Below are 24,623 nucleotides of genomic sequence, written 5' to 3' on the forward strand. Positions count from 1 at the left end.
CTACCTGTAATTACAGCCAATAAAATCCCTCAATCACCGTGCTCTCTGCTCAGATCGGGGTCATCACAGTTAATCACAGGTTGAGACTTAATAATGGTCATTTGCTCATGCAGGGCAGATGACGTGCAGAGAGATGGAGAGCTTAAATGTTATTTTTTATTAGATACTTTGAGATCCACATTATCCAGCGAATGACTGAGTCTCTCTGATAAGACTTTATTTAGAAATTCTAAAATTCTATTCTGTCCACTCAGATCTATGAAACACAGAGAGGAGCCAGGTTCATTGCACAGGTGAGATGTTTTATTATTGCATGCCATTTTCCCATCACATCTTTAGGCCTCAAACATACAAACGCACTGGCAAAAATGGCATCTGAAAATGAGAACATTACCTACCAAGCTTACACTGGCTCCAGGAAAAGAGCTGGAGAGTAAAACCATAAGGAGAAAAAAAATTATTTTTAGCTGCTTTACTTTGTTTATCATGTAATAGAAAGGCACAGGAGCATTTCTAGAACACATTACTGAGCAGTTGAACACAATCAACCCTACTGAGTATAGTCTGGCTTAAGCATTCGCTGTAACTGCATCAAATAACGCTTTTTATTCTATGACAAATGTGAGCGTGTTTGAATTTAAAGTAAAGGTTACTGTTTACTGCAAAATTACCATGTCACTGCAGATCAACTGAAGCACACAATGTTGATATAAAGCAGGGGGGTCCATAAAAGAAAAAAAAAAATGTACTGCCTTGCTAAACAGCTCACATACGACTTGCTCCTGATGCTCTACCACAGATGATGTTTGGCACTCTTTAACTTCTCTTAAGCTCCAGAGAGCCCCTGTGATGTAGCCTGGACACATTCTGTGTGGCCTGGAACGTCTCACATTTTCACTTCTTTGACAACTTCAACTTCACATCACTAATAATATTCATTTGTAAGAGTTGTTTAGTTTTTATGCCATTGTTTTTGCTGAGTAAAGAGTACATCAAAAGAAAAAAAAACATGCACAACTCATCCCAGTCCCAGTACTGTATTCAATTGTGGGAAAAACACTCATTCTTTCACACACAAACAAAATGCTGAGCAGCAATAAAACAAATTAAACCTAAAACTGCAGAGAGAAGCGAGCTTCGCATCACACTCCTCTTAAACTAGGATGATGAGTCCCAAGTACGTCTTAGTATGGACTGATGGATCTTGAGGAAACTGCCTGAAGTATAGAGTGACTATGGGATGAGATGTTCTCACATTGATGGTATGTAGCGGTTGTGGTGAACGTCACTGGCGTTAAACATCAGTGTTTGTTCCAGGTCGGGACTGCTATGGGACCTCTGGAAGACCTCTCCACCACTATCAGCTCATCTGGGTTGTCATGGGCTTTATAGTGGAACAGAAGATCCTGGATGGCCCGCTCTTCAATCTATAAAGACAGAAAATAACAAGGAAAAAACTGAAAAAAAAAACCCAACAAAAAACAAACTTCAATTGAGAGGGAAAAGAACAAAATGCTGACGCTGAAAGCTTAATGGTAATAAGTGTTTTACTTAATAGCAACCAGAAAACCTCACAGGGAAAAAGTGTTTTTGTGAAGGCTCTGACAGAAGTCTGGCAACCAGCTGGAGAGGAGAAGAGTGTGCTGTCAAAGAGACAAACCTGGAGACACCTCATTTCTAACCAGCACTGTACAGAGTGCAATGCTGATTAGGTAAAAGTCAGTCAGATAAGGCAAGACAGGAGACACAAGAAGCATCTTCTGATGGACCACTGCCATGTTTTCCATACCGACGCTGTGCACAGAAGCTATCCAATCAGTGATGCCAAGGGTGTGTGTGCGTGCTTGTGACACACAGACACAATGTGTTACCTGGATGAGCGCCAGCGGCTTCTCTCGGCTGCGGATCAGCGCGGCTTCCTGCTGCTTCTCTTCCTCCACGATGGAAGCAAAGGTCACCAGGGAGGAGAGGGGAGGGCTGCCCACTGCACCCAGCACCCACGGCCTGAGGGGATAGATGGTTCACACACACACACACACACACACACACACACACACACACACACACACACACACGTTGGTATCCAGTGCTGCAACAAGAGTCTGAGTCAGTGGACAAAGGTTGAGTCAACCACTACTGACAAGCTCCGGTGTGTGAATGGCCACCTGTCCACCCGGCTTTAACAAGCCTCTGCCACTACTGCACAACAGTACTGAAGTTAAAATGCTTTGCTGAAGACTTTAACATGATTGCTGCACATGCTACAATAAAAAGTCAAGCTACAACCCTTTCTGATCTCTGCTGCATTTGACACAGCACTCTTCCTAGGTGTGCTGTGTCAAATATCATGGTATTTATTTGGGTCTGGGTCAGGGACACAGGGATGGATGGGAAGAGACAGAGGACATAGCGACATTCCCAAGCCAGCCAGACAATAGACATAATCTCTCTGGGGTTTCCTGGGTCTGCCCCAGAGTCCTCTCTAAGTAGGATGTGCCTGAAACACCTGATCTAAAAGGGATTCAGGAGTTATATCCCTCAACCACCTCAGCTGGTTCATTTTAATGTAGAGGAGTGTCTGCTCTACTCTGAGCCACACCAAAATGACTGAGCTCCTCATCTCTGAGGGACAGCCTAGAAACCACTCGGAGGAACTTGTTTGTTCCTTCACTTGTATCTGCAATCCAGTTCTATCACTACCCACACCTCGAGGCCATAGGTGAGGGTAAGAATGTAGACTCACCAGTGAGATGATAACTTGGCTCTGATGTTTGGCCCTCACTTTACCAAAACAGACTTGGTAAAGCGTCTTCATTACTGCAGACCACATCATCCGCAAAAAACCTTTTGCAAATTCAATTTCAAATTTCTAGTTTCACCTCTTGGCTGAAACTAGAAATTCTGTTCATAAAGATATGAGCAGAATTGATGACGAGGGGCACAAACCACTGGAGTCTGACTTACTGCTGAAGTTTAAAAATACCAGCATATTCTAATGCTGCCTTGTGTAATGCATTTATAGAGTAAAGCTGTGTCAGAGTTTGCAGTTCTCACTGCACTCTCCCACTCATTCAGTCCCCCCCAAAGCTATTCTGATAGACCAAGTTAATAGCTACATGTTTCATTACATTCAGCAGCTCAGTGGGGTTTCTGATAGCATGCAGCACACTGTTCAGTCTGTTAATCTTCCCTTGTCAGAGGAATGAAGGTAAGAACAGTCACAAGCTATATCCATTTACACACCGAGGACATACACAGCAACATTTTTTGGGATTTGCGTTCGCAAACACATTGTTTAGACTTTTATATTCAGCATCCTTGTTGACTCTAAAAATTGTAGAAAAACAGACTCCAAAACGTGACGGCTCACACATCAGTGTCCAAATGGATTAGCCTAAAAATAAAATGCAGACCTTGCTCCAACAGTATAAGAAAAGTCACACCTGTTATCATTTGTAAACATGAGGCGAGTTACTGCAACAGCAGGAAAAAAAAAAGCTGTCAGAGGATTCAAAGTGTGCACAAAGGTTGACTGAAAGCCGACTTAAACCCCTTTCCTGCTGCTTATAGATGGTGTTTTTCCCTTGAAACACCATGTATATATATATATATATATTCACATTTCTAAATCCTCCTAAAATACTTGTACAACAACTTAGAGAAGAGGGTATAAATATATAATGTTTGTTAAAGAATACATCTATTCAACACAGTGGGTAAAATATGACCTGACTCATACAAATGAGCTACCTTTAGACTGATTTGTGTGTGCTTTAAGTGATTTTTTTTAGTTTGTAGGTTGTTTATATAGCGGGTTGTTACAAATCCTGCCAAAAACACTCCATTATGGCGCACGCTAATGTCGTATGGAAAGAGGGGCCTCCGTTTGTCTGATCGTTCATCTGGACGAGAGACAACGCTGGAAATATTTCCACAAGACATAAGCAGAGGAAAAAATGTCTGACATTCAATCACAGCGCAGATTATAAAGGCATCTCTATTAAATCTGATTTGGGATGTGGAAACTGTGTCCCAGAAGGCAGACACAAGAGCGTGCACGGCTGCTTCCTGAGCCTTGAACTCGTCCGTGTCTGCTCATCCAAATACCCGGGCGAACCTGAAACCTGCTCCCGTTTCTGTGTGATCTGCTGTGACACAAGGGCTGCCCTTATCAATTCTGATTAACATCACTGATTTCACTTGACTTACTTTCACAGCTGTTTAATATCTAGCAGTCTGCTCTTAACAGCATGAAGCATGGCCAAACATACAGCAGAGGAGGATGAAATCAGATAAGAGATGTGCTTACATACAGATAGACAAGATTAACTTGACTTTGCGGACCTGAAAGGAATTAAAAGCTGCAAAGGTGGCCAAACATAGAGGATTTCATTGCTTCCGAGCTACCCAACGTCAGAAAGAAGAGCACGCCACTTACTACAGCTAGGAATATCTTCTGTGCATGCCGTGTTTATCCAGCTGTTGAGGAACATTGTAAAGGTCAGGGTGACTCAGTCAAGGGCAGGTCAACCCAGCAGCACTGGGTCATTCAGAGCCGTTCACCTCACACAACAAAGAGCTTAATGCGTTTCTCAGGCTGTCAGCCTATCCAACTACAGCACATCTTATCAGTGCCCTGGCACTAGTTAGCGTTATGGTTAGTTACAATCACAGCTTTTATTTTTGCGTTTCCTGAACAATAAGTCTAAACAATCACTATCACTTCCTCTTTTATATGTCTTAGCTGCGAAACAGTGCCTGCTTGTGTTACGTATATACTGTCTTCCTGTTTTGGGGGCCAAGTTTGATGTTCAGGCTGCAGAAATTAGAAGTAAAAATAATGGGAGATTACTGCTAAGACAATTGGTTATCTACAGGGCTGCAGACTGCTGGAAAAAAAAAACACAACAGCTGATACATGATGAAACCTCAATAGTGCCTCCAAGTGGAAATCAGCAGCACAAGTCAGAAACACTCAATCTTACTGCAGCAGCAACCTATAATATGTTTTATGTAACAGATGAGGTACTCTTTGGCCGTCTCAAAATATTTGGCACAGATTCGAGTCTCAATTCAGGACTATTTCTATCTCCTTAAAAAGAGAGGCTATTTTGGCTCTACCTCCAGTGTGTAAGGAAGAAACCCTTACTCCTGTACGCTACACTTTGACTTCTGCTTACCCCGCGGGTCTCTCTGACTCGCTGCCTTCAGCACACTTGAATGTGACCCTTCTGGCAGCAGGTGCAGCAACGATGGGGGATCCCAGGGTGCTCTGGCCCCTTTGCGTTCCGGTTTGCCCTGCTCGGATCAAATGGTTCTCTTCCTCCTCCAGCAGAGCCCGAAATGAACACGAGGAGGGTGGGGACTGGACAGCAGTTACCCTGCAGGTGGAAAGAAATCATAGAAGGGAAGAAGAAGTTCACAATTAAAAGCAAAAGGTGGCTACCCTTTCTGTAGCTGCTGGTGCGTTTAAGACATTACATAGTGGCTCACAACTTTCTTCATCTTGTCCCTTTTTGAGTAATTTAACCACAGATTCAGGTTTCAAATGCCCAAGCTCAAAGGGGACCTATACTGTAAGCATGCCCAACTTTGAGGGTAAAAACAAATAAATAAATACTAAAATCATAGTGTAGGGTAGATCACAAGGCAGATGACTGTGGCACATCTTATAACCTGTTTCAGAAACAGAATGCAAATTGATCATATTGCTAGTATAGTTAGTGTTACCTAATCCAAGCACAGCAACAAATATCCACCACAAGTATTCTCCAAGCCTTTTAACTAAACACTGGATGCAACATAAGCCTTCTGCTGTCAAACCATCAACAAGCAGGCAAACAATCACAATGATGCATTTTCACTAAGCCAACTTTTATCTGTTGTACAATGTAAACAAATATTTTTCTTAATAAAGCAGATCTACTTTACAAATAGGAAATATAAAGCTTTTGTAGCTGTTTGTACTTGTATTAGCTGTAAACCTGCTTTGACACACACACACACACACACACACACACACACACACACACACACACACACACACACACACACTTTCTGTGGAAGGGATTAACAGTAGCATTTTAGCTAAGAGGAGAAGGGAGATTTCCACTCTTGATATTTTCTACATGCTACACAATTTCACAAATACTTGTCCCATCCAGAGTAGGAATGTGTGGGCTCACTGCACAAAATGCATTTTGTCTCTTTTGAGATTTCCTGAAATATATCAGGAACACAAAGGTATTCCATGACAGTAGCGGTATTCGTATTTGGGCTCACTCACCAGGCCTTTCCACTGCTTTTGGATGGAGTGGCTGTGGGGGTTGGTTTGGATGCTGTGGACTCCGCACTGGCCTCCTTGTTAGCCATGGCCAGCATCTTCCTCTGTTTCTGGGACAGTTTAGTGGAAAGAGGGGAGTGCTTAATGCTGGTGCTGACACTGTGGACAGGTGGGAAAATAAGCAGAGCTCAAGTAAGCAACAGTTCTCATTTCCAGACAGTGGATTAAGAACTGAAAGATACATGTGTAATGTACAGATATTAGTCATTAATTAAACCCATCACTCCCTTCTATTGACTGGAATAAGTGGTATAAATCATTTTTTCATTGAAGATTTCTCAGTTAAACACTGTAGACCACCCGCCCACCTTCCAGGGCTTTTAGGAGTTGCTCCAAGAGTCTGCAGAGAGTTGGCTTCCATGTCCATGATGGTTCTCAGATCCAAGACTGGAGGTGCACGAGCAGGACTGCAAATTGAAAAAACAGAGTCAAACTTAATATGAAAGATATACTGCTCAGATTTCAGTGGTTATTCATTTATCAGGGCTGAAAATGCTTCCTTTCTGTTAACCACCCCCTCAACATAAAGTGGGTGGATATAAGGATAAAATGACATCCTCTCAAGATAGCCTTTGTTCAATCTTAAACCTGCATTTCTCAGCTGAGGAGATGTGGGAAAAACAAATTAATAAGACAACAAAAATGTTGATAAATTTCAGACCATCAAAGTTACCCTACCAGGGAAGGACCTTTGGGATGGTTTGCGGAGCAGAGTTGGGGGGAGTTGGGAGGCAGTTCTTAATAGATGTTGGGGTGCTGGGTGGGGTCTTCAGCCTCTGGCTAAAGGTTTTCTCATCCTGCAGATAAAAAAAATAATAAAACTCACAAACACTTCAACTCTAACTTAACAGTGTTAACTCGACCATCTTTGCAGTCTTGATTTTAATCTAGCAATTCATCTAATTATTTCACACTTCTAACTACACGCGATGTGCAACATATTAAAGATGTAAAATTAACCTCAGCTCTCTCATGGAAAACAGGTGACTGCATGTCTCTGGGACTGCCGACCCCCATGTAGCTGCCTTCAGAGTCTGATGTGAGGAGCTCCTGCAGAGACTCAGTCGAGTTCACCTTACCTGACTTCACCAGGCATGGGGAGACCACTGAGCAAAAAAAGAAGCATGTGTTAGGTAACGTCATAAATTCAATAACAACAAGATCCAACTTCACAAAGAAGCTGACAGCCACATACCAGCAGCAGGAGGGCTTTGGATGATATCAGAGAGAGTATAGCCCCCTGAGCTATCAGAGCGCCTCCTTGGTTTCTTCTTAGCCTTCATTTTAGCTTTTTTTAACAGGATTTCCCTGAAAAAGACAATGTGTGAAATTATTAGCAGATTATTGTTAGGCTGACACACTGAAGACATTTAATAGACGTCTTTAAAGGTATCACAGATAATTCCCTGCCTTTTAGCTATAAACCGTTAGAAATTAACATAGTGATACTGTGTACCAAGTTAATACCATATTTGACTGTACCTGCAAGAGTGATCCAAATCTGCTTCTGGTTTAGGGCTGAATGTGGAGTCCAAATCCTCATCCTCATACATACTGAGGTCTGGTGCACCAGGATATGGTGTGATAACACGCTTCTGCATTGCTGGGATCTGAAATCAAATGGAGAAAAAGAAAGAAAAACTTATGAAAAACTCTATGCAATAGACAAATAAATCTAAGTATGGCTGTCTTAGAAAACATTACATCACCTACAGTTAATCAATGAATCAATCGACAAACATGTTTTCAGTCTGCAGAGGCAGGAGAAACTCTCTACAGCTCAATCTCTACATTGTGTAGATAATTTTAAGATTTATCAGTGAAAGTCAGAACAACAGGATGATTTCTGTGACAAAAGACTGGAAGTAAAAGGCAGATGTAGCGACATCACTTCAGACTAGGTGAAGCCCCACCTGTTGATAATAATGTACAAAGTGAACTTTATGTTGTGTTCAGTGTAACTTTAACCTAGCAACTGAGCCCATAAAGTCATCAGGAAACTGAAGCCAAGGGTTGCTCCCCTATAGGCTTTTATACAACTGCATGTCTTTCTACAACTACAAGAGCTGCCCCCTGCTGTTCACTTTAAAGAATTATTTTATTTCACTGGGGGGGAAAAGAAAAAAAGAAATCAAGTTAAACAATGAGCATCTTTAAAAAGAAATTCTGACACAGACTGGGGTGTTTTTAAGGGTGGAAGGGGACTCACCATCTTCCTGTAGGCTGCAGAAAGCTCCACCAGCACTTCATCACTGAGAATATCCAGAGCTCTGAGGACACCAAAGTAACACAAAACAAAAACATATTGATTAGAAAACACTTCTCCTGTTTGCTCTGCTCTATGGATCCATATTTACATGCACACGTTCTACTAAACATATTCATGATCTTGAACACACCACTTTGAATCCAAAATGCTACACTGGCTTTAAGTTCTCACTTTGATTCCAGCAGAGCGGCCATGTTGAGCACAATGAACTGGAGGCAGGACAGTTTTAACTGTTCTGCATTGTACATGATGGCAAACTCCAGGAGCTCTGCAGCGTTCTTCAGAGTCACTGAGGGCAGAAAAGCAGCGGTTTGAAACGATGCAGCTGTGTGTGCTTATTGTTTTCATGAGTTCTATGTATAAAATTATTCAGAATCAAGATGACACGAGGACAATGTGAACTTAACTTTAAACAGATGCCCCAAGGCTAATGCTGAGAATTAGATACTCTAGATTAGATTTCAGTCCTGGATAGAGAGTGGACTAACAACATTCCATTCCTTCACACATAAAGGGACACTACAGAGTTTCCAGTCTTTACAAATAAGAAATGGCTTAAGACAAGTAGATTTCTTCAGGTTTCTTCAAATGAGGGATTACTTTAATAAACACTGCAATATCCCAAACCCAAATATGGTTGAGTCAGAAATTTTTAAGATAGTTAAATTAGCATATGATAGTACTCTGAGAAAGGCAATCTCCAAACTATATGATGTGCTCCTTCAAGCAAGGAAGGATACTACTCAAAATGTTAAGATTAAATGGGAATTGGAATCGGGGATGGGTATAACAAACGAGAACTGGGAGAGGATTTGTAATTTTCATTGGTACTCAACAAGTTCTTTATCTTGGAGAGACCACTGTTGGAAGAACATTATTAGATTTTTCAAAACCCCTCATCAAACTAAATATAAAAATGGGACAGCAGAATGCTGGAGAAGATGTGGATCAGAAGAGGCACATCATTATCATATCTTTTGGGACTGCCCTAACTTAAAAAATTACTGGCTGGGAATCCATAAAACTTTGTGTGAGGTTTTTAAGATAAAATTTGACATCAATTTTGTAAATTTGTACTTGGGCTTGGTTGTTGACTCGGTCCGGGGAGGGGAAATAAAACTCTTACAAGCGCTATTAGCGGCCAGCAAAAAAAAAAAAAAAAAAAAAAAATCACTAACCAGAAAGTGGTTAAATCCAACTCCGCCAACACTTGAGGACTGGTTTAATGTGGTTTTCGAAATATTTAAAATGGAAAAACTGACATTCTTTTTAAAAATTCGGAAAGACAAATTCTACAAAATATGGAATAAATGGCAGGTTGACCCTCAACTTCATAATATGTACCTAATGTAGTTTTTGTAAATAAGTTAAACATGCTGCATTATGTAACACATTGTCAAGCCAATGAGTTAATTTTATTTTTTTGCTATGAGAATGTAAAACAAAAGGACTAAGAAAAAGGGTTGTTTTTTTTTCCTTTTCTCTTTTTTTTGACTAAATAATGTCAATGCACTTTATTGTAACAAGTCCTTTTTTTTTTTTCTTCAATAAAAATATAATAAAAAAAAAAAGAAGAAGAGAGAATTAGATACTCTCAAATGAAGGGGGCTACTAAAAGAAAAAGAAAAGTGCAAGTGCAAGAAGTTATGTCACAAACTGGAGTAAGAGAACGTACGGTTCTCCGTGATGACGACCTCGCACATCTCCTTTAGCCGTGTGATGAGGAGCTGGTCAGCGACAACCAACACGTTGCAGACAAACTCTACATTCAGAGACTCTGGCAGGGAAAAGTGAGAGAACAGTATGATCAGTGTGGGGTTTTCCCCCACAGTCATCTAAATTTGGAGAGCACATGACCATAAAAAACAATTCAAAATGTGTTTTCATTAGGAAAAAAAACCCTAACTTGTTAGGTTACCTTTAATCGTGGGTGACTCATCTGTGTAAATGTACTCAAGAATGACCTGCAGGATCTCTGAGCTAGTGGGCATCTCGAGTGCAGAACAAGACGTGGCCTGAAGGGTTGCAAGACAATATTATCAGAGTACCAGTACGAAACTGTGTGACTTTAGAGCTGTGACTGGTTTAAAAAAATAATAATAATTATATATATCACAACAGAAGGATGGGGGACTTGGCATACCTCAATCCAGGGGTTACCGAGCATACTGTTGAAGTACTCTGCAGAAGGACAGAAACAAGAGAACAATTGAAGTACATTTTTCCAAAAAAAAAAAGAAAGAAAAAAAAAAGTATTTCTAATCAACACTAAAATTTGGCTACTCACGTGAAGCGAACATTTACATAAAATACAGGTTTCAATTTTGGTCAAACTGGATGACTATCGAAAACATGTTACTAGGTTTTCTCACGTGTACTTCTGGAGAATATCGTCTCCAAAAAGGCCTACAATAATTAAGGAAGAACTGGATGTGGAACTGTCTCGATTGCATTTGCAGAATTTTGGGTTGGGGGATTTATTTATATAGACAGCTGGTGTTGGGACAGAACATGGACCAATATTAAGTACCCTAGGAATGTCAGAACGGTTGGCTGCAAAACTGCAGCCAACCCCACAGTCTTCTAAGAAATACTGTTAATTACAATCCTACTGCTTGAACAGAAACTCTGCATTTACATTCAACTGGGTTTTTATCTTAAAAACAAACCCATTTTAAAACATCTGGTTCACTTTACAGGTATTGTATTTTGTGAGGTTCATTTTTTACACGTCTCTTTGTTACCTCAGCTAAGGAGAATATGGTGTACGGGATTACTGAAAAAGTCATTCTGGATCCACGAGGGGGTAGCATGTGTATCTAGATGACATGCATGATAAAAACTCATCTTTTCAGTAACAGTATTTGAACCTACAGACTACCTTTGCATGCTCTCTTACAGGCAAAAGGAAGGAAAACCAGTTGTGCTACAAAAGGTAATGAGTTACTTTCTTAAGCGGTTAGCCCTTTTAGAATTAAATGGTGCAAATGATATGTTATGCCATACACAGCTGTGCAAAACAAACTGAAGTTACAGTTTTTATTGATTTGAATGCTACCTGATTCATCTTACCTAGTCTGGCACAGAGGACACTTTTATGACAAGAAAACTCTTTCCCATCTTCAGATTTCAGAGTGACATCACAAAGATAAGAGCTGCACAGACATAGAAAGAACAAAATATACAAACAGTTAAGTTGTGTCTGACAAGTTTGCAGTTTATTCAGTAACTAAAGCTGATTATAGACACACATACGTACCATTTCTTCTGGTAGAATTTTGGTTTGTTGCCTGTTTTCTTGTTTGTAACATTAATTTTTCCATTTTCGTATTTGACACCATCCAGTCTGTGCAGAAATTAAAAAAATGGATGAAAACAAAGGACACGAAATCTGTATTGCCCTTGAGCTTAAAGTGCGCCCGGCTTCTCACCGTGCCGACAGGCTGCCCAGGCCGAGTTTTTTTGCAACACCCTGTAAGGTTTTCACTGGGTTGGCACCTCCCTCGTTGGCTCCGGCCTTGTCACCTTTGCTTCCTTTCCCCTTTTTGCCAGGCTTGGAGCCTTTGCCCTTGGCCTTGTCACTGTTGCCTTTGGCTGCAGGTGGAAGGGAACGGTACACCTCGAGGGCTGAACGACCACTCAGACCCAAGTCCTGCAGGCTACTGATAAGCCTGCCCTCCTCTGAATCCTGGCCAAGGCAATGGATACAGCAGAAGACAGTCTTCATGAATCAACACAGCCGAGTCAGAGCTAACAGACCTCCCAGGTCAATGAAAATGAAATTATTGTGGAGTTAAAAATCAATGTAGCATAAAGAAAAAGCTACATTACAGTACAGCGTAATCAAGCACATATGATTTTCCTTTTTTTTCCCCCCCCTCACCTGGTTTGGGACTGTAATGACCCCCGACACTCTCGGCCTCGCCCCGTGTACCAGCAGCTCACAAGAGTCTGTGTAGATGAAGTGAAGAGCGTATTCCATCATGTCCGGTGGGATTTTTTCCAGAATGAGCAAATCGCACCCCACGGCATCTTCGCTCTTCCTCACTTCCTTATCGAGCTCCTCATCGACCCCACAGTGCTCAGACATAAACTGCTTCCGGAAGAACTCGGACCTCATGGACAGAATGTACTTGTGAGCCGGAAAAGTGCGATCACCAGCCTGAAGCGTCACATCGTGGATGCTGTCCATTTCGTCCGCCTCATCCAGAAGGCTCCCGAAGTGCTGGGAGAAGGATGACGGAGAAATGCTGGGAACCTCGTACAGGCTGGAGTACATATACACAGGGAACATGATTGAGGTTTAAATGATAAAAACTCATTCATTACAAACACACACACAAAAACCCAACTGGATTTAATCTTTCAAATCCAGTTTAATCAGAAATGATATAACATAGCTTTTGAATAACAAGAGAAGAATGATAGCAAGTAGCTTAGCCCTTAAAGAGACAAGAATCTTCCCAGCTGACTCCTAATAAAGCAATGAATGTAATGAGCAGAGAGGAGATCTAAAAATAAAAAATAAGGCACGAGCTGCTCAGAGAAACAGTCCACTCTCCTGATTCATGCCTAAGCAGCTGCAGTGTGAATCCAAAACACATCATTTAGTGAGCTTTTTAAGTATGGGGGGGGGGGGGGGGGGGGGACGGGACTTTAAAGTACCTCTTTTTAAGTATTTAACATTTAAGATTTTACCGAAGTGTGGATAGTAGGGCTGGGTATCGTCACTCATTTCTAGAATCGATTCGCTTCTGATTCACAAGATCCCGAATCGATTTGATCCACGATTCGATTTAATTCGATTAGATTCAATTCAATTTGAATCTGGGAAATTTTGACAGTCAGAAATATTATAATTCAGATCAGTAGATTTACATATTTTTGTATCTATAAAAAGGAAGCTGACACTCGCAAGACTTTATCAAAGGTGTGAGCATCACAGCAGATGCCTTTGTGTCAAAGTAGCTGAAGATAAAACACAGAAAAACATGAAGGTGATTTTCCTGGCCTGGATTTTATACAAATATTCTGCAGTACATCAAAAACGAAAGAAAATCATTAATCAACATATGAACATTACCTCTGACGTTACAGCGGTTTTATTAGAGACACGGCTAAGCGTTTTGCATTTTGCATAATTTTAAAAAGTTTAAATTTGTTCAGTATTGAACAGCAGAAATGAGGGTGGTTGTTGAAATTTTGTGAGGTTTAACCTGAGATTCTGGCATTTCGGGCAAAATAAATTTATATTTATATAAATTTATATTAAAGAAATCGATTCAGGATTTTAATGAATCGATTTCACGTTATCCAAGCCAGAATCGATTTTAATCGATAAATCGATTATAAAAAACACACCCCTAGTGGATAGTTATAACCATGTTTTTATTGCGGATGGAAGAACTTATTACACTAGTGATTATTATTAGTAAAGATCAGAATATTAAACCTCTTCTTTTTACTTAAGTTTAGATATCATACTTCATAGACATAAAGAACTAAGATTTTAAGACTTTACTTCTTCATGTCAGTTGTTCCTTAGGTGTTAGTCATTTCATTATCTACGCCTTGTTCGCAGAGGCTGTGTTTAAGCTGCTTTCTTTCTCAAGCTTTAAGTGGATAACCGATCCAAAAGTGGCTCTCTAGGCAATAATAATTGAATTTTATCCAAAATGTTTAAGATAAAACTACCTTACAATCATTCTGGACAGTGTACCTTCTGGTGCTGCATTGTTGCCTTCATACTGGGAAGTAGTCTGTGCTCACTGGCACACACAAAAAACTTTTTCATGGCCATTTCACCTACAGTGGGTTACCTAACAGAGATGTATAAACTATTGCATGTGTGGGCTGCTGGATTAGGCAATTTTTTAGGTTTGTGTACCTTTATATAATATTTTGGTTTTTTTGTACACGACATTTATTTTTTCTAATCCATCTCTAATTCACTTTTTCTTCCTGACCTTGTACTCCTGTAACAAATGTATTTTCCCAGCGTGGGATGAGCAAAGTCTCTATCTACAGCTCTACTAAAGTGTCCGTCCCTTATTGTAGTGCCTTTTCTTCACTTGAGGGTATGTGTACCTGGTTTTTGGGTCAGCCTGGAGAACTCCAAAATTCCGGCCCTTTGAGTCCATGGTAATGCTGACAGCTCTGTGGACATAGGGGAGTTTCTCCAGGCGGATTCGTTCATACAGTGTCCCAACATCCGAGTGGCCACACACCTCCACACTGCCCTCTGTAACACAGAAGGAAAACATTTACCACATACTGTAATAATCCATTTCAAGGCACTCCTCTTAACTTTCATTGAAATGTATTTTATAGATAGGCCACAATATAACAAAGTCTAATCCCAGCACGGATAAAAAAAAGTGTGGAGGAAAAATAAATAAATCAATTGCCAACTTAACACACCTTTCTCCCCCCTAAATTCCTCACCTTTCTTTTCCCCGTACTTCTTATATTCTCCAGCCCACACACCACTGAAGCCCTCTCCATCCTGAGTCACAAACATCATGTTGTTCTTGCTGAGAGCGATGTCCGCCATGAAGACCTGACGCGCGTACGCCCACCGGCACTGTCTCACCGAGCTGCCAGTGGAACGCCAGCAAAACACCTGACAGAGACAAGAGAAAAACTAGTCTTACTCACCATTTTTATCTATAGGCTGTCACACAGGTAAGGCAGATTTTGGATTGTGTAACCGTGTAGCATAGGTTAGATAAGAATAGGAAAAGTAAAGTGATGATAAAAATAACAGGATGTATTTCTTTCCATGTACCAGAATTTAATAAGTGAAGCACAAGTGAACTACAGCTTTACTGTTGTACATCCCTCTTCTGTTGAAGATACAGGAACTAAATGGTGCTTGTCTTGTGGTTTTTAAAGCACCTCTAAAGTAGAACAAAAAGCACAGCGCTGCATAACAGTGCACTTACCCTCCCAGCTGTATCCAACGCCAGAATGACCACCTTTTCCGCTCCTCCCTCGTTCAAGATCTGTGGAGCTACTCGATGGTCCAGACTCCCCCCACTGACCAGGACCTTCCTGATGTTGAGCTGCCTGTAAGAGACCCATCAAAATCAATAATCGGAAAAGAAAGAAGAGCAGGAATGTATTTACAAATACATACATTTGTATGTACGACACTAAACTACAGAACTCACAGAATAGACAACTATTTCCAATCTAGGGGATGATATTTAATACAATAAAATCAAACTTCTAATAAAGCTGTTCTCAAATATTTTTTGTCAGACACAGAGCAGTGCCTGAAATGCAGTTCATTAAGACTACACGTTAAACAAGCAGCAACTTCTGAGCTGCAGTGAAAGAGACTTATATTTATAGATAAAACAATCGCTCGAAAACAAAATAAATGAGAAAATTGCTGTGCTTGTAAAAAAATCTTCACATCTGGCTCTAACATAATGACAGATAAAAGCGCTGCGTTTTTTGCCAGAGTATGAGCAATTTTCAGTAGAAAAATATGAGAAGGTTGGAGCAAAGTGAAGACTGTCCATTAGTTATTTGATTCCAGATGGTATTGTTCTATCAAATTAAAAGATGGGCCATTTAACATAGCTTAATCTAAAAGCTATTTATTGATTCGGGTATAGGATTATGGTCTAGTCTAACACAATAATAATATGGCAATGTGAAACCTTTGAGTCTCTCATAGTGATGAACCGACAGAAAATTATCAGCCGATTCTGCAGCTACGCTTGGCTTTGCTACGAAGATCAATTTAACCCTTTAGCCAGCCAATTTTAACCCTTTTTTTTTTCAACTTTTGTTTAGCAGTGAGTATAAGCACAGAAACACAGTTAGCAAACCACTGCCAAACTGAGTATATCATCTAGCAATCAGGAGTCAGTGGAAACAACAGCGGCGAACAAAACCAAAGCTAAAGGAGACTGAATACTAGATGCAAGCTTGCCAAATAGCCAGACAGATGACTCAGAATAAGTTACTGCTCAATGTGTAAATGATTAATTATTTGATCACAACACCAATCTAAATGGGGATCATGATAATGTTGAGCTCATACTTTGTTTCTGCTGCCCCCACATGGCCCAAATATACATTTTTGCAGGTTTAAGAGCGCTAAACTTTAAGGTTGGCACGATATCCTACTGATTTATTCACCTTGAAGCCATCTTCTTGCATTGGTAGTCAGCTAAGAGGTACACATCCCCCTTCTCGGTCACAACTACCGTTGCACCATCACTAGCTGCTGCCATAGATATGGCTACATCCTTGTGGTACAGAGCTGACACCTGCCGGGGGGCTGTTACGCACTTTTCTCCATTTGGATCCAGCAAGTAACCTGGAAAAGAGGACAAAACATACCAGAAAGGAAGTGATTATTAAAGAGTTTTTTCAAAACATGGAATGATTTTATTTTATTTTTTAAATCTCCTTATTATCTTATTAATGGCATTTTACAAAAATAAAACGTCTCTCCTACAATAAGTAAACTGGAAATTGTGCAAAGTTACTTTTGCAATACAATCATTATTCATGAATTTGTGCTAAATATACTGGCTCTGTTCTCTGGCATGGTCACACATGACCCCTTGCTGTGTGTTTCATCTTAAACTGACTGATCTAAACTGTTAAATCATATCATGTATCTGAAAAGTGTTTATTTTTTTATTTTGTGGTAATATTTTGGCTGACTTTAAGGATGAGGACTTACCCAGTTGGCCTCCATTGAGTCCCATTGTATAGACAGCCTCCCTGGTCCACAGCACTGTGTGGAACCTTCCTGCTGCAACTCCAATCACAGTCCTACCTTTGAGCATCTTGGAGAAAACCTTTATGAAAAGCAAATATTACATCATAAAAAAAACAAAAAACAAAACAGATAACATCAATTCATAAGGTCCTTTTATATACTAATAATGACCAAATTAATTAAAGGTAAGCCAAAGCTTGATTGATTCACTGCAAAACATCAGCAGCTCCCACTGCTACCTCCTACCTGTTTAGGTACAAATGCAGAGGCGGGAGGAGGAACTAGGCCCAGCTGGTGGAATGTGTTGAGACCAAACGTATAAACATAGCCTTCCTCTGTCAGGACCACTGTGTGGTCTTTAGCTGCTGCCACCTGGGAGCAGTGATGGGACATCAGGCCTTCTACCATTCCAGGAACCTGGAAAAAAGCAAAAAAAGGAATGAGACAAAAGAAATATAGCCAAAAATATAAAACAAGATAAAGAGAGAGAAGCAGAGGGTTTAACAACTGTTTCCAAGCCCATCTGAAGTACACGAAAGAAGTGTTAAATTCGTATCAGCAGAAGGCTGATACCACAGCTCTACATTTCATTGGTTAAACCATTAAAAGCTCAGAAAGCAAATGAGACTGTGCATTTAGCGTAACAGACTTAAAGACATTTCTGTACCGTATATCTGTGTAGTTGGGATCTTAAGTTACAGATGCGATACAAGCACCTCTCTCACTTACCATCCCCGTCTCCAAGTCCCACAGACAACCATAATCCTCTAGTGAACACAATTATTGTACTTCCTGTGGCTTTATTGAACACAAATTTTTCAGCATGTACTGAAAAGTGTCAACTGAACAAAGTAAGTGAACCTTTGTGCTGACAGCTTTTAAAAATCTCCTTAAAATATGTGTTTTGAGTCAAGGAGATATTGAGCGCCCCTCCAGTTTGGCAACTGACAAAATCTGCTTTTCTACAGAAAAGAAAGGAAAAAAACGTTGGTGGGAATAATCACGTCACTAGAGTGATGTGGACACCCAAGATTGTGAACTCGAGGACGAAGTGGAGTGACAAAAATAACCCATCAGCCTTTTACGGCTGAAGAGTAAAAATAGAGGATTTTCAAGACTGTAGATGCTCACAAGATCAAACAACAATGTGATGTATGAAGTTAAGTTTTGTTAAGCTTTGTGCATTAAATCTCATGACTAATATTTAATTCTGCAGGATTAATCTAATTTTATTTTTAAAAATGCTACATTTTACTGACATTTTTGTATTATTTATATATTTTTTAATCACTATTTTATAATCATCATCATCATCATCATCTAAAAACATTTCTGACTGGAGGAGGCACTCATAGGGATCATTTTGTATGTGAGCACACATGGAGACCAAAGCAGAAAGCTTGGCTTACCAGAGAAAGCTGATAACCACCGTTATGATACCCGTTATCTACAACTGAGGTTTAAGGTTTTCCCAAGCCAGCAAGCACAAAGAAAACCTGGCTGTTTTGAACTTCATTTATAATAGATTAAAATAGATTGTGTTTGTCTAGAATTATGATTTAAATGAATATCAAATCCAGATCAAGTTTCAAAACCACTTTTTTTTTTTAACCTAAATTTTCTGTAACTGAAGCAATAAAATGCACAAGCACATGATTATGATGATAATGCATTGATATATTTGTTCATTAAAGAGGAAGGAATTCTTCATTTCGTTTTAAATATATTTTGACATGATGACCAGATCTCACCAGATAAGTCTGTTCATCTCCATGGCCAAGTCTGCCTCCCTGTCCATGCCCGCAGGTGAACACCTGGCCTTTCTGAGACAAGAACACAGAGTGGAACTTGCACAACACCACCTGCAAAAAGAAGAAACAAACGTAATTGTGGTATCCCCTTGTTGCTTTCAGTTTTAATAGCCTGCATATCCCACTACAGGAAAATTACAAGGTGCTTGGTTGTGCTGATTAATGCTCTTGTCATTATAATTTTGACCTCACGTACGAGGCTGCAATGCATCTCTTTCCATGTCCCTGGGCCAACCCTTCTTGTAGCGATAGTAAAACACTACGGCAATAAAAGGCCAGGGCACAGGTGGAAAAGCAAACATCATTACTAATACATCGCTCCCCTCAAGCCTTCAATAGAGCACAGGGATGTCTCCTGAAGTATCGCATTGATGTGGACATCCACACACATGCGTACACATGAGTATAGCTCATTTAATTAAAAACATGTCATTGTGGAATTAATATTTAACCTCTGGCACCTGCTGGATTGGACTAGGTAGACAAAGACTACACTGAGTCTCACAGGGTCATGAAATGGTCATGAAATCAGATCCACCTGTCCTCGACTAGCTTTATGAAATGACTCCTGCAGGTTAGAGGAAAAAAAAAGAAAAAGAACAACCCTCACACTTTCAGCTGTAAACAGCAATTACACAACATTGGGCACAGATAAATTATTAGTCAACAGATAAACAGAAAGTGAAAATATAGCAAACGCAGTCTTATCTTATTCCGACACCCATTGGGTACACAGGCCACTGGGGGTAATTGAACTGGTTCCAGGAGCTATATTAATCACACTAAGAGCCTAGACATGACAAACGCATGAAATTGTAGCCTGGCTTGGCACAGTTTAGCTAGCAGGGGTTAACAATGTACAGACCAGCTCCACTAAGTCACAAATGAAGGTTGTACAAGAGATGGTAGACCACGCCTGATGATACAGAAACAATGCTGTATTAGACTCAAATAACATTACTGATCCAGCCACCTCCTAGATGAACCGGGAAATGAGGCCATGACTCACTACAATATGCCCCATTATAGTATGTAATATGCTTTAATGTATAACTTAATACATTTATCGCAGGTACAGTTTGAAGCTCTCCAGCATAAGCATTATTTCAGCTGCTGTGGACTAAACAGTACTGGACAGCTGAAAGGGGGAGGAAAAAAAAAAAACATTGCAAATTTTCATGTGCCCTGAGGAGAAGGTGGTGTAATACAGGGCTCTGGGGATAGGAGTGTTTTACTGGTTTTACCCAAGTGATGTGGCTTATCTGAAACACCCATGTGCACTGGCTTTTTTCTTTTTTTTTTCTTTTTTTTATTTAATGTAATATCTTGGTACTCAGTCAAAACACGGAGCTATTACAGCATTCCTGGTGCTACAGGGATACACATGAGTTGGGTTTTGAGGGTGTGAGGTAGAAAAACACTTTCCCACTCCCTTGAGAAATGTTAAGACAGCAATGCGTTGTTAGCCTACCTGCTTGATGTAAACTCCAGTCCTGGCAAAGACATCGACAAGCTCAGGGTGCTGTCGGCTCTCCTGATTGCCATGACCGAGGCTGAAATTTGTATTGTTTCCCCACGTGTAAACTTCAGTTGGGTCTAAGGTGAAGAAAGAAACACTATTTCAAAAAAGAAAAAAAAAAAAGCCAAAACACTGTCTCCACCTAATGTTCGATTTAACTACAGAGGCCTGTAGTGCAAAACTGGATTTGGGGTTCAGTGAGACAGCACATATGCTGCAAACCTAGCCTGCTCTTGACAGACGGCCTAGGTTTGCAGCCTGCCAGTCCAGAGCAGTCCTAGGCTGCTCTGGACTGTTCTGTTCCACAAAGGAGATCAACGCATACCAAACAACTACCTGCTGACCAATCAATTCCCTGGAAAATAACATAACTATTCCTAGAAAAGCCTGGAAACCTACTACATACACAATGAGGTCCACAATGCGCAGGTAGGAACTTTTGCAGACTTTTGAAGCCTCAATATAGCAATATGAAACTAAAGTGGAGAATTTTAGCTCTTGACTTGGTGATTTTGAATCAAATCGAGCACACTAAACATGGTTACTGGTTTAAATTCTGTTTTTGTAGTTTGCCATCACCAGTGTGTGAATGTGTGGATGACTGAATGTGTAAAGCGCTTTGGGGTCCTTAGGGACTAGTAAAGCGCTATACAAATACAGCCCATTTACCATTTTTATATTTATTCTTTATTTGTTTTCAGACCTTTTAAACACCGCAGGGGCTTCAGCTGCAAGAATAACACAAACACGTCACACAACACAGACTGTTTAACAGAATACGCAATTGTAATTATATGTCTGAATCGCCTGTGTTCCAGTGATACAGCTATGATAATGATAAGTCTGTTACCTGACACAGTGAGCTTTTCTGGTCTCACTGAGCAAAGCTCAGAGTGCACTTAAACACATTTACACAGAGCTTTTCAACACTGAACTACTCTGCAGCACTTTGCCTATCACACACACTTGCATTTTGCTTATTTGACTGCAGCAGCCGTGTTGCTTTCAGCAGGTGGTTGTATTTTTGTACTATTACAATCTGATCATCATAAAATAGACTGCTCGGTTGCCATCGGACCTGTCCCTATTTGTGGTTAGTCATATGCTGCCAACACAGCCTCTTCAATGTGGGCTACATTTGACTGATCCAGCCGATAACCACTTACCTATTACCAGTGATATGATAAGGGAAGGCAGAAAAGACAAAGATATCACATATATATTGAATCGTAGTATATGCCCAAGCTTTGTTCTTTTTTGAACAAGCGAAGTGACATATCTCCAAACCAAAGCATTAAAAGCAGCGTCTGAGGGGGTCGGCTTTTCTTACCAGTGTTTCTAAACAAGACATGTGATGGGCGGTCCTTCATGGTCAAGTCCAGGACTGAAAGACCCTCCTTGTCTTGGGTGGAGAGAAGTCCCCCATGCTGCAATTCAAAATTCAAATGTAGGTCAAAGTTTGAGTCTCTTCAGAATAAGGTTTGTCATTTTACAGTACTAAAAGCTTTGATTGGACTGTTTCTTCTTGGTAATAATTTGAATTTTGATGGCACTCCATCAACACACACCTTGACCAGTGATATGAGACAGTGGATCTGTCCATAGAAGGCGCTGCGGTGCAGAGCGGTCCAGCCGGACTCCTTATCTTTAAGCATCAGGTCAGCACTTTTGATTTTCAGCAGCCACTCCAGCAGGGCCTTCTTACCCAGTGAGGCTGCCAGGTGCAGGGCTGTACGACCGAAGGCATCCCGCAAAGTGGCTGCATTGTGGCAGTGTGAAGTCAGGAAAGCCCGGAGCTGCCCCTCAGAGCCGCTTGTTAGTGCAGCAACCACCTGGTCTGCATGCTGCTGTGAGCGGCATTTGGGGGTGCAGTCCAGCGGTGCCTGATTCATCCTGACCTCTGACAAATCTTCACAGTGAAGCCCTTGTCCTCTTGGCAAAGACCTTCTGCCAGCCCACCACCAATAATGGCAAACACACTCAAAAACAATGTAATGTGTGGCAACAAACAACAGAAACAATCGGGAAAAAAATAGGACAAAAATAAAACAGCCGAGGTAGATTGGAGTGCTAGAATTGTGCTTGTGTTGAGGTTCCACCGCACCCTAGCGACTCCAGAGCTCTGCGTGACTCGTTTCAGTCCACCATTTCGACCAAGGACCGCACACAAGGCTGGGTGCTCGCAGTGTACAATGGCATCAGGACTTTAATAAATACAAAACTTCTTTATGAATTTATACAAAAGAAATTGTACAACATCTGCAAAAATAGTCTTCCCTCTAATTATGTACAAAAGGCAACAACTTCACCAGCCCTCTGACCTTCTCCTCCTGCAGTCCCAACCATCAAACCTGAGGGGAAAGGCCACCTTCCCCCCCAAATTTTGACACCTCTTTTTCACAACTCCATAATTGTAGAGTGTACCTAAAGGAGAAAGTTGAAGCACACATTAGTGACAAAACAGCGTCCTCATTTTGATTACATGTAATCACGTGTGCAATAGTCAAATACAAAAGTGTAAACTTCAGAACAAGTCTGCCCTAAAATCAGTCTGAAGTAGCTCGAGTCAGCTGAGTTTACAAGGTTTAATGTTGACTAATCACCACGATTATGTAACAGGCTAACTTAGCTTAGCTTAATGTTAACTGCTGTTATTGTCCACTCACCATTTGGTCTCGCTAATGGTCAGCTAAAACACCCTTGATGTTAAGGCCTAGTGGCCCCATTTCTTTAATAGAAACAGTCGTATCTCCTTTATTGCTTATCTAACTTGCTGCAGAAGCAGGCTGTGCACAGCAGCTACTTCACCCAGTAATATTAGCTCATCCTGCCTAACAGGGTACTGCAACATAGATAATTTCAAAGCGGGATAAACGCACGGATTTGGACAAGTTTGAAAATCAGCCCAGTATAGTTAATTAAAGACAGTTACCTAATACTACTTTGATAGCTCGCTTAGCTGACACATCATCGCAAGCTAACGTTAGCAAGCTAACGTCGGGGTATTGCTTACCTTCCGCTAGTGAAAGAAAAAAGAGGACATGGAGAAAGTAGCATCAACGACGTAAATCCACTTTGTCATTACTACAAATGGAAAACGCAATGTATTTTTTCGCCGGTACGAATTTTGGACAGGTATGAGCCCCTGCAGGTTAGGTAAGAGAGCTTGCATCAATGTCAAGACTTCTGATTGGCCACGGCTCCTGCATCCTGATGTCCTATTGGCGGATTTTTGGGGCGGTCAGTCGCTCTGTGGGTGATGTCATAGGATGCGATTTTGACATTTAGTTTCCTATACCAAGATTATTCTGGTTAACTAACACAAAATGAAAAACTAAAACTGCATAAAAAAATTTTTTTAGGTAGCTACAATAAAAATAAAATATTCTGGGGAAAAAATAAAGCTAACTGAAACGATTTTGTGACCTCAAAATTAACTAAAATATAATAAAAAAAATATATAGAGGAAAACCTTAGTTTTAGTATTTCTTAGTTTGATGAAAATAAAATAAATAATAATAACTATTATTATTATTATTATTATTATTATTATTATTATTATTATTATTATTATTATTATTATTATTATTATCATAGTTACAGTTTGGCTGATGACTCTGTGTGTCTACAAGACTGTTAAAAAATTTGAAAAGTTCAAAAAGTAAACTGAAACAAGAAAACCCAGTATGGAACCAAACTAAAACTAAACTGAATTAAAAACAAAAAGTCAAAATGAAATAAAAACAAAAAATGATCAGAAAATACAAAACTATAATAACTGTACCTTGTACATATGTTAATGAATAATAACATAATAACAACAAAAAATGAAAACATAAATACCATAAATATTACATCTTAACAAGCTTGCAGATTAATCAAGAGAAAAGACAATAATAAGCGTTCCATAGAAGCAAGAATTCATTATTGAATAT

The 24,623-nt window shown here is 40.2% G+C and overlaps 1 protein-coding gene across 3 annotated transcripts; it reads right to left on the minus strand.

Moving 5' to 3' along the window:
* Positions 1-281: 281 nt before the first annotated feature.
* Positions 282-23,889, minus strand: ibtk (inhibitor of Bruton agammaglobulinemia tyrosine kinase). Of its 3 annotated transcripts, XM_026183659.1 has the most exons (30): positions 23,702-23,889; positions 23,010-23,112; positions 22,257-22,635; positions 22,019-22,115; positions 20,641-20,765; positions 19,110-19,220; positions 17,605-17,775; positions 17,320-17,437; positions 16,767-16,947; positions 15,557-15,680; positions 15,057-15,234; positions 14,700-14,853; positions 12,496-12,880; positions 12,044-12,300; positions 11,872-11,958; positions 11,685-11,767; positions 10,756-10,793; positions 10,531-10,627; positions 10,288-10,389; positions 8,784-8,901; positions 8,553-8,613; positions 7,826-7,953; positions 7,539-7,651; positions 7,304-7,449; positions 7,022-7,140; positions 6,652-6,750; positions 6,287-6,442; positions 5,181-5,381; positions 1,872-2,004; positions 282-1,427 (listed from the first exon to the last, which is right to left on the minus strand). In XM_026183659.1, exons 3-30 carry the CDS (start codon positions 22,578-22,580, stop codon positions 1,302-1,304), a joined length of 4,032 nt encoding a protein of 1,343 aa, XP_026039444.1. In that variant the 5' UTR covers positions 22,581-22,635; positions 23,010-23,112; positions 23,702-23,889; the 3' UTR covers positions 282-1,301. The 3 variants fall into 3 exon arrangements, with proteins under 3 accessions (XP_026039444.1, XP_026039442.1, XP_026039443.1); XM_026183657.1 differs by having other exon boundaries at positions 22,257-23,112; XM_026183658.1 differs by lacking the exon at positions 23,702-23,889 and adding an exon at positions 23,355-23,519 and having other exon boundaries at positions 22,257-23,112.
* Between the last annotated feature and the right edge of the window lie 734 nt (positions 23,890-24,623).

This window comes from Astatotilapia calliptera, chromosome 11 (assembly GCF_900246225.1).
Source record: "Astatotilapia calliptera chromosome 11, fAstCal1.2, whole genome shotgun sequence".
Classification (NCBI taxonomy): Eukaryota; Metazoa; Chordata; class Actinopteri; order Cichliformes; family Cichlidae; genus Astatotilapia; species Astatotilapia calliptera.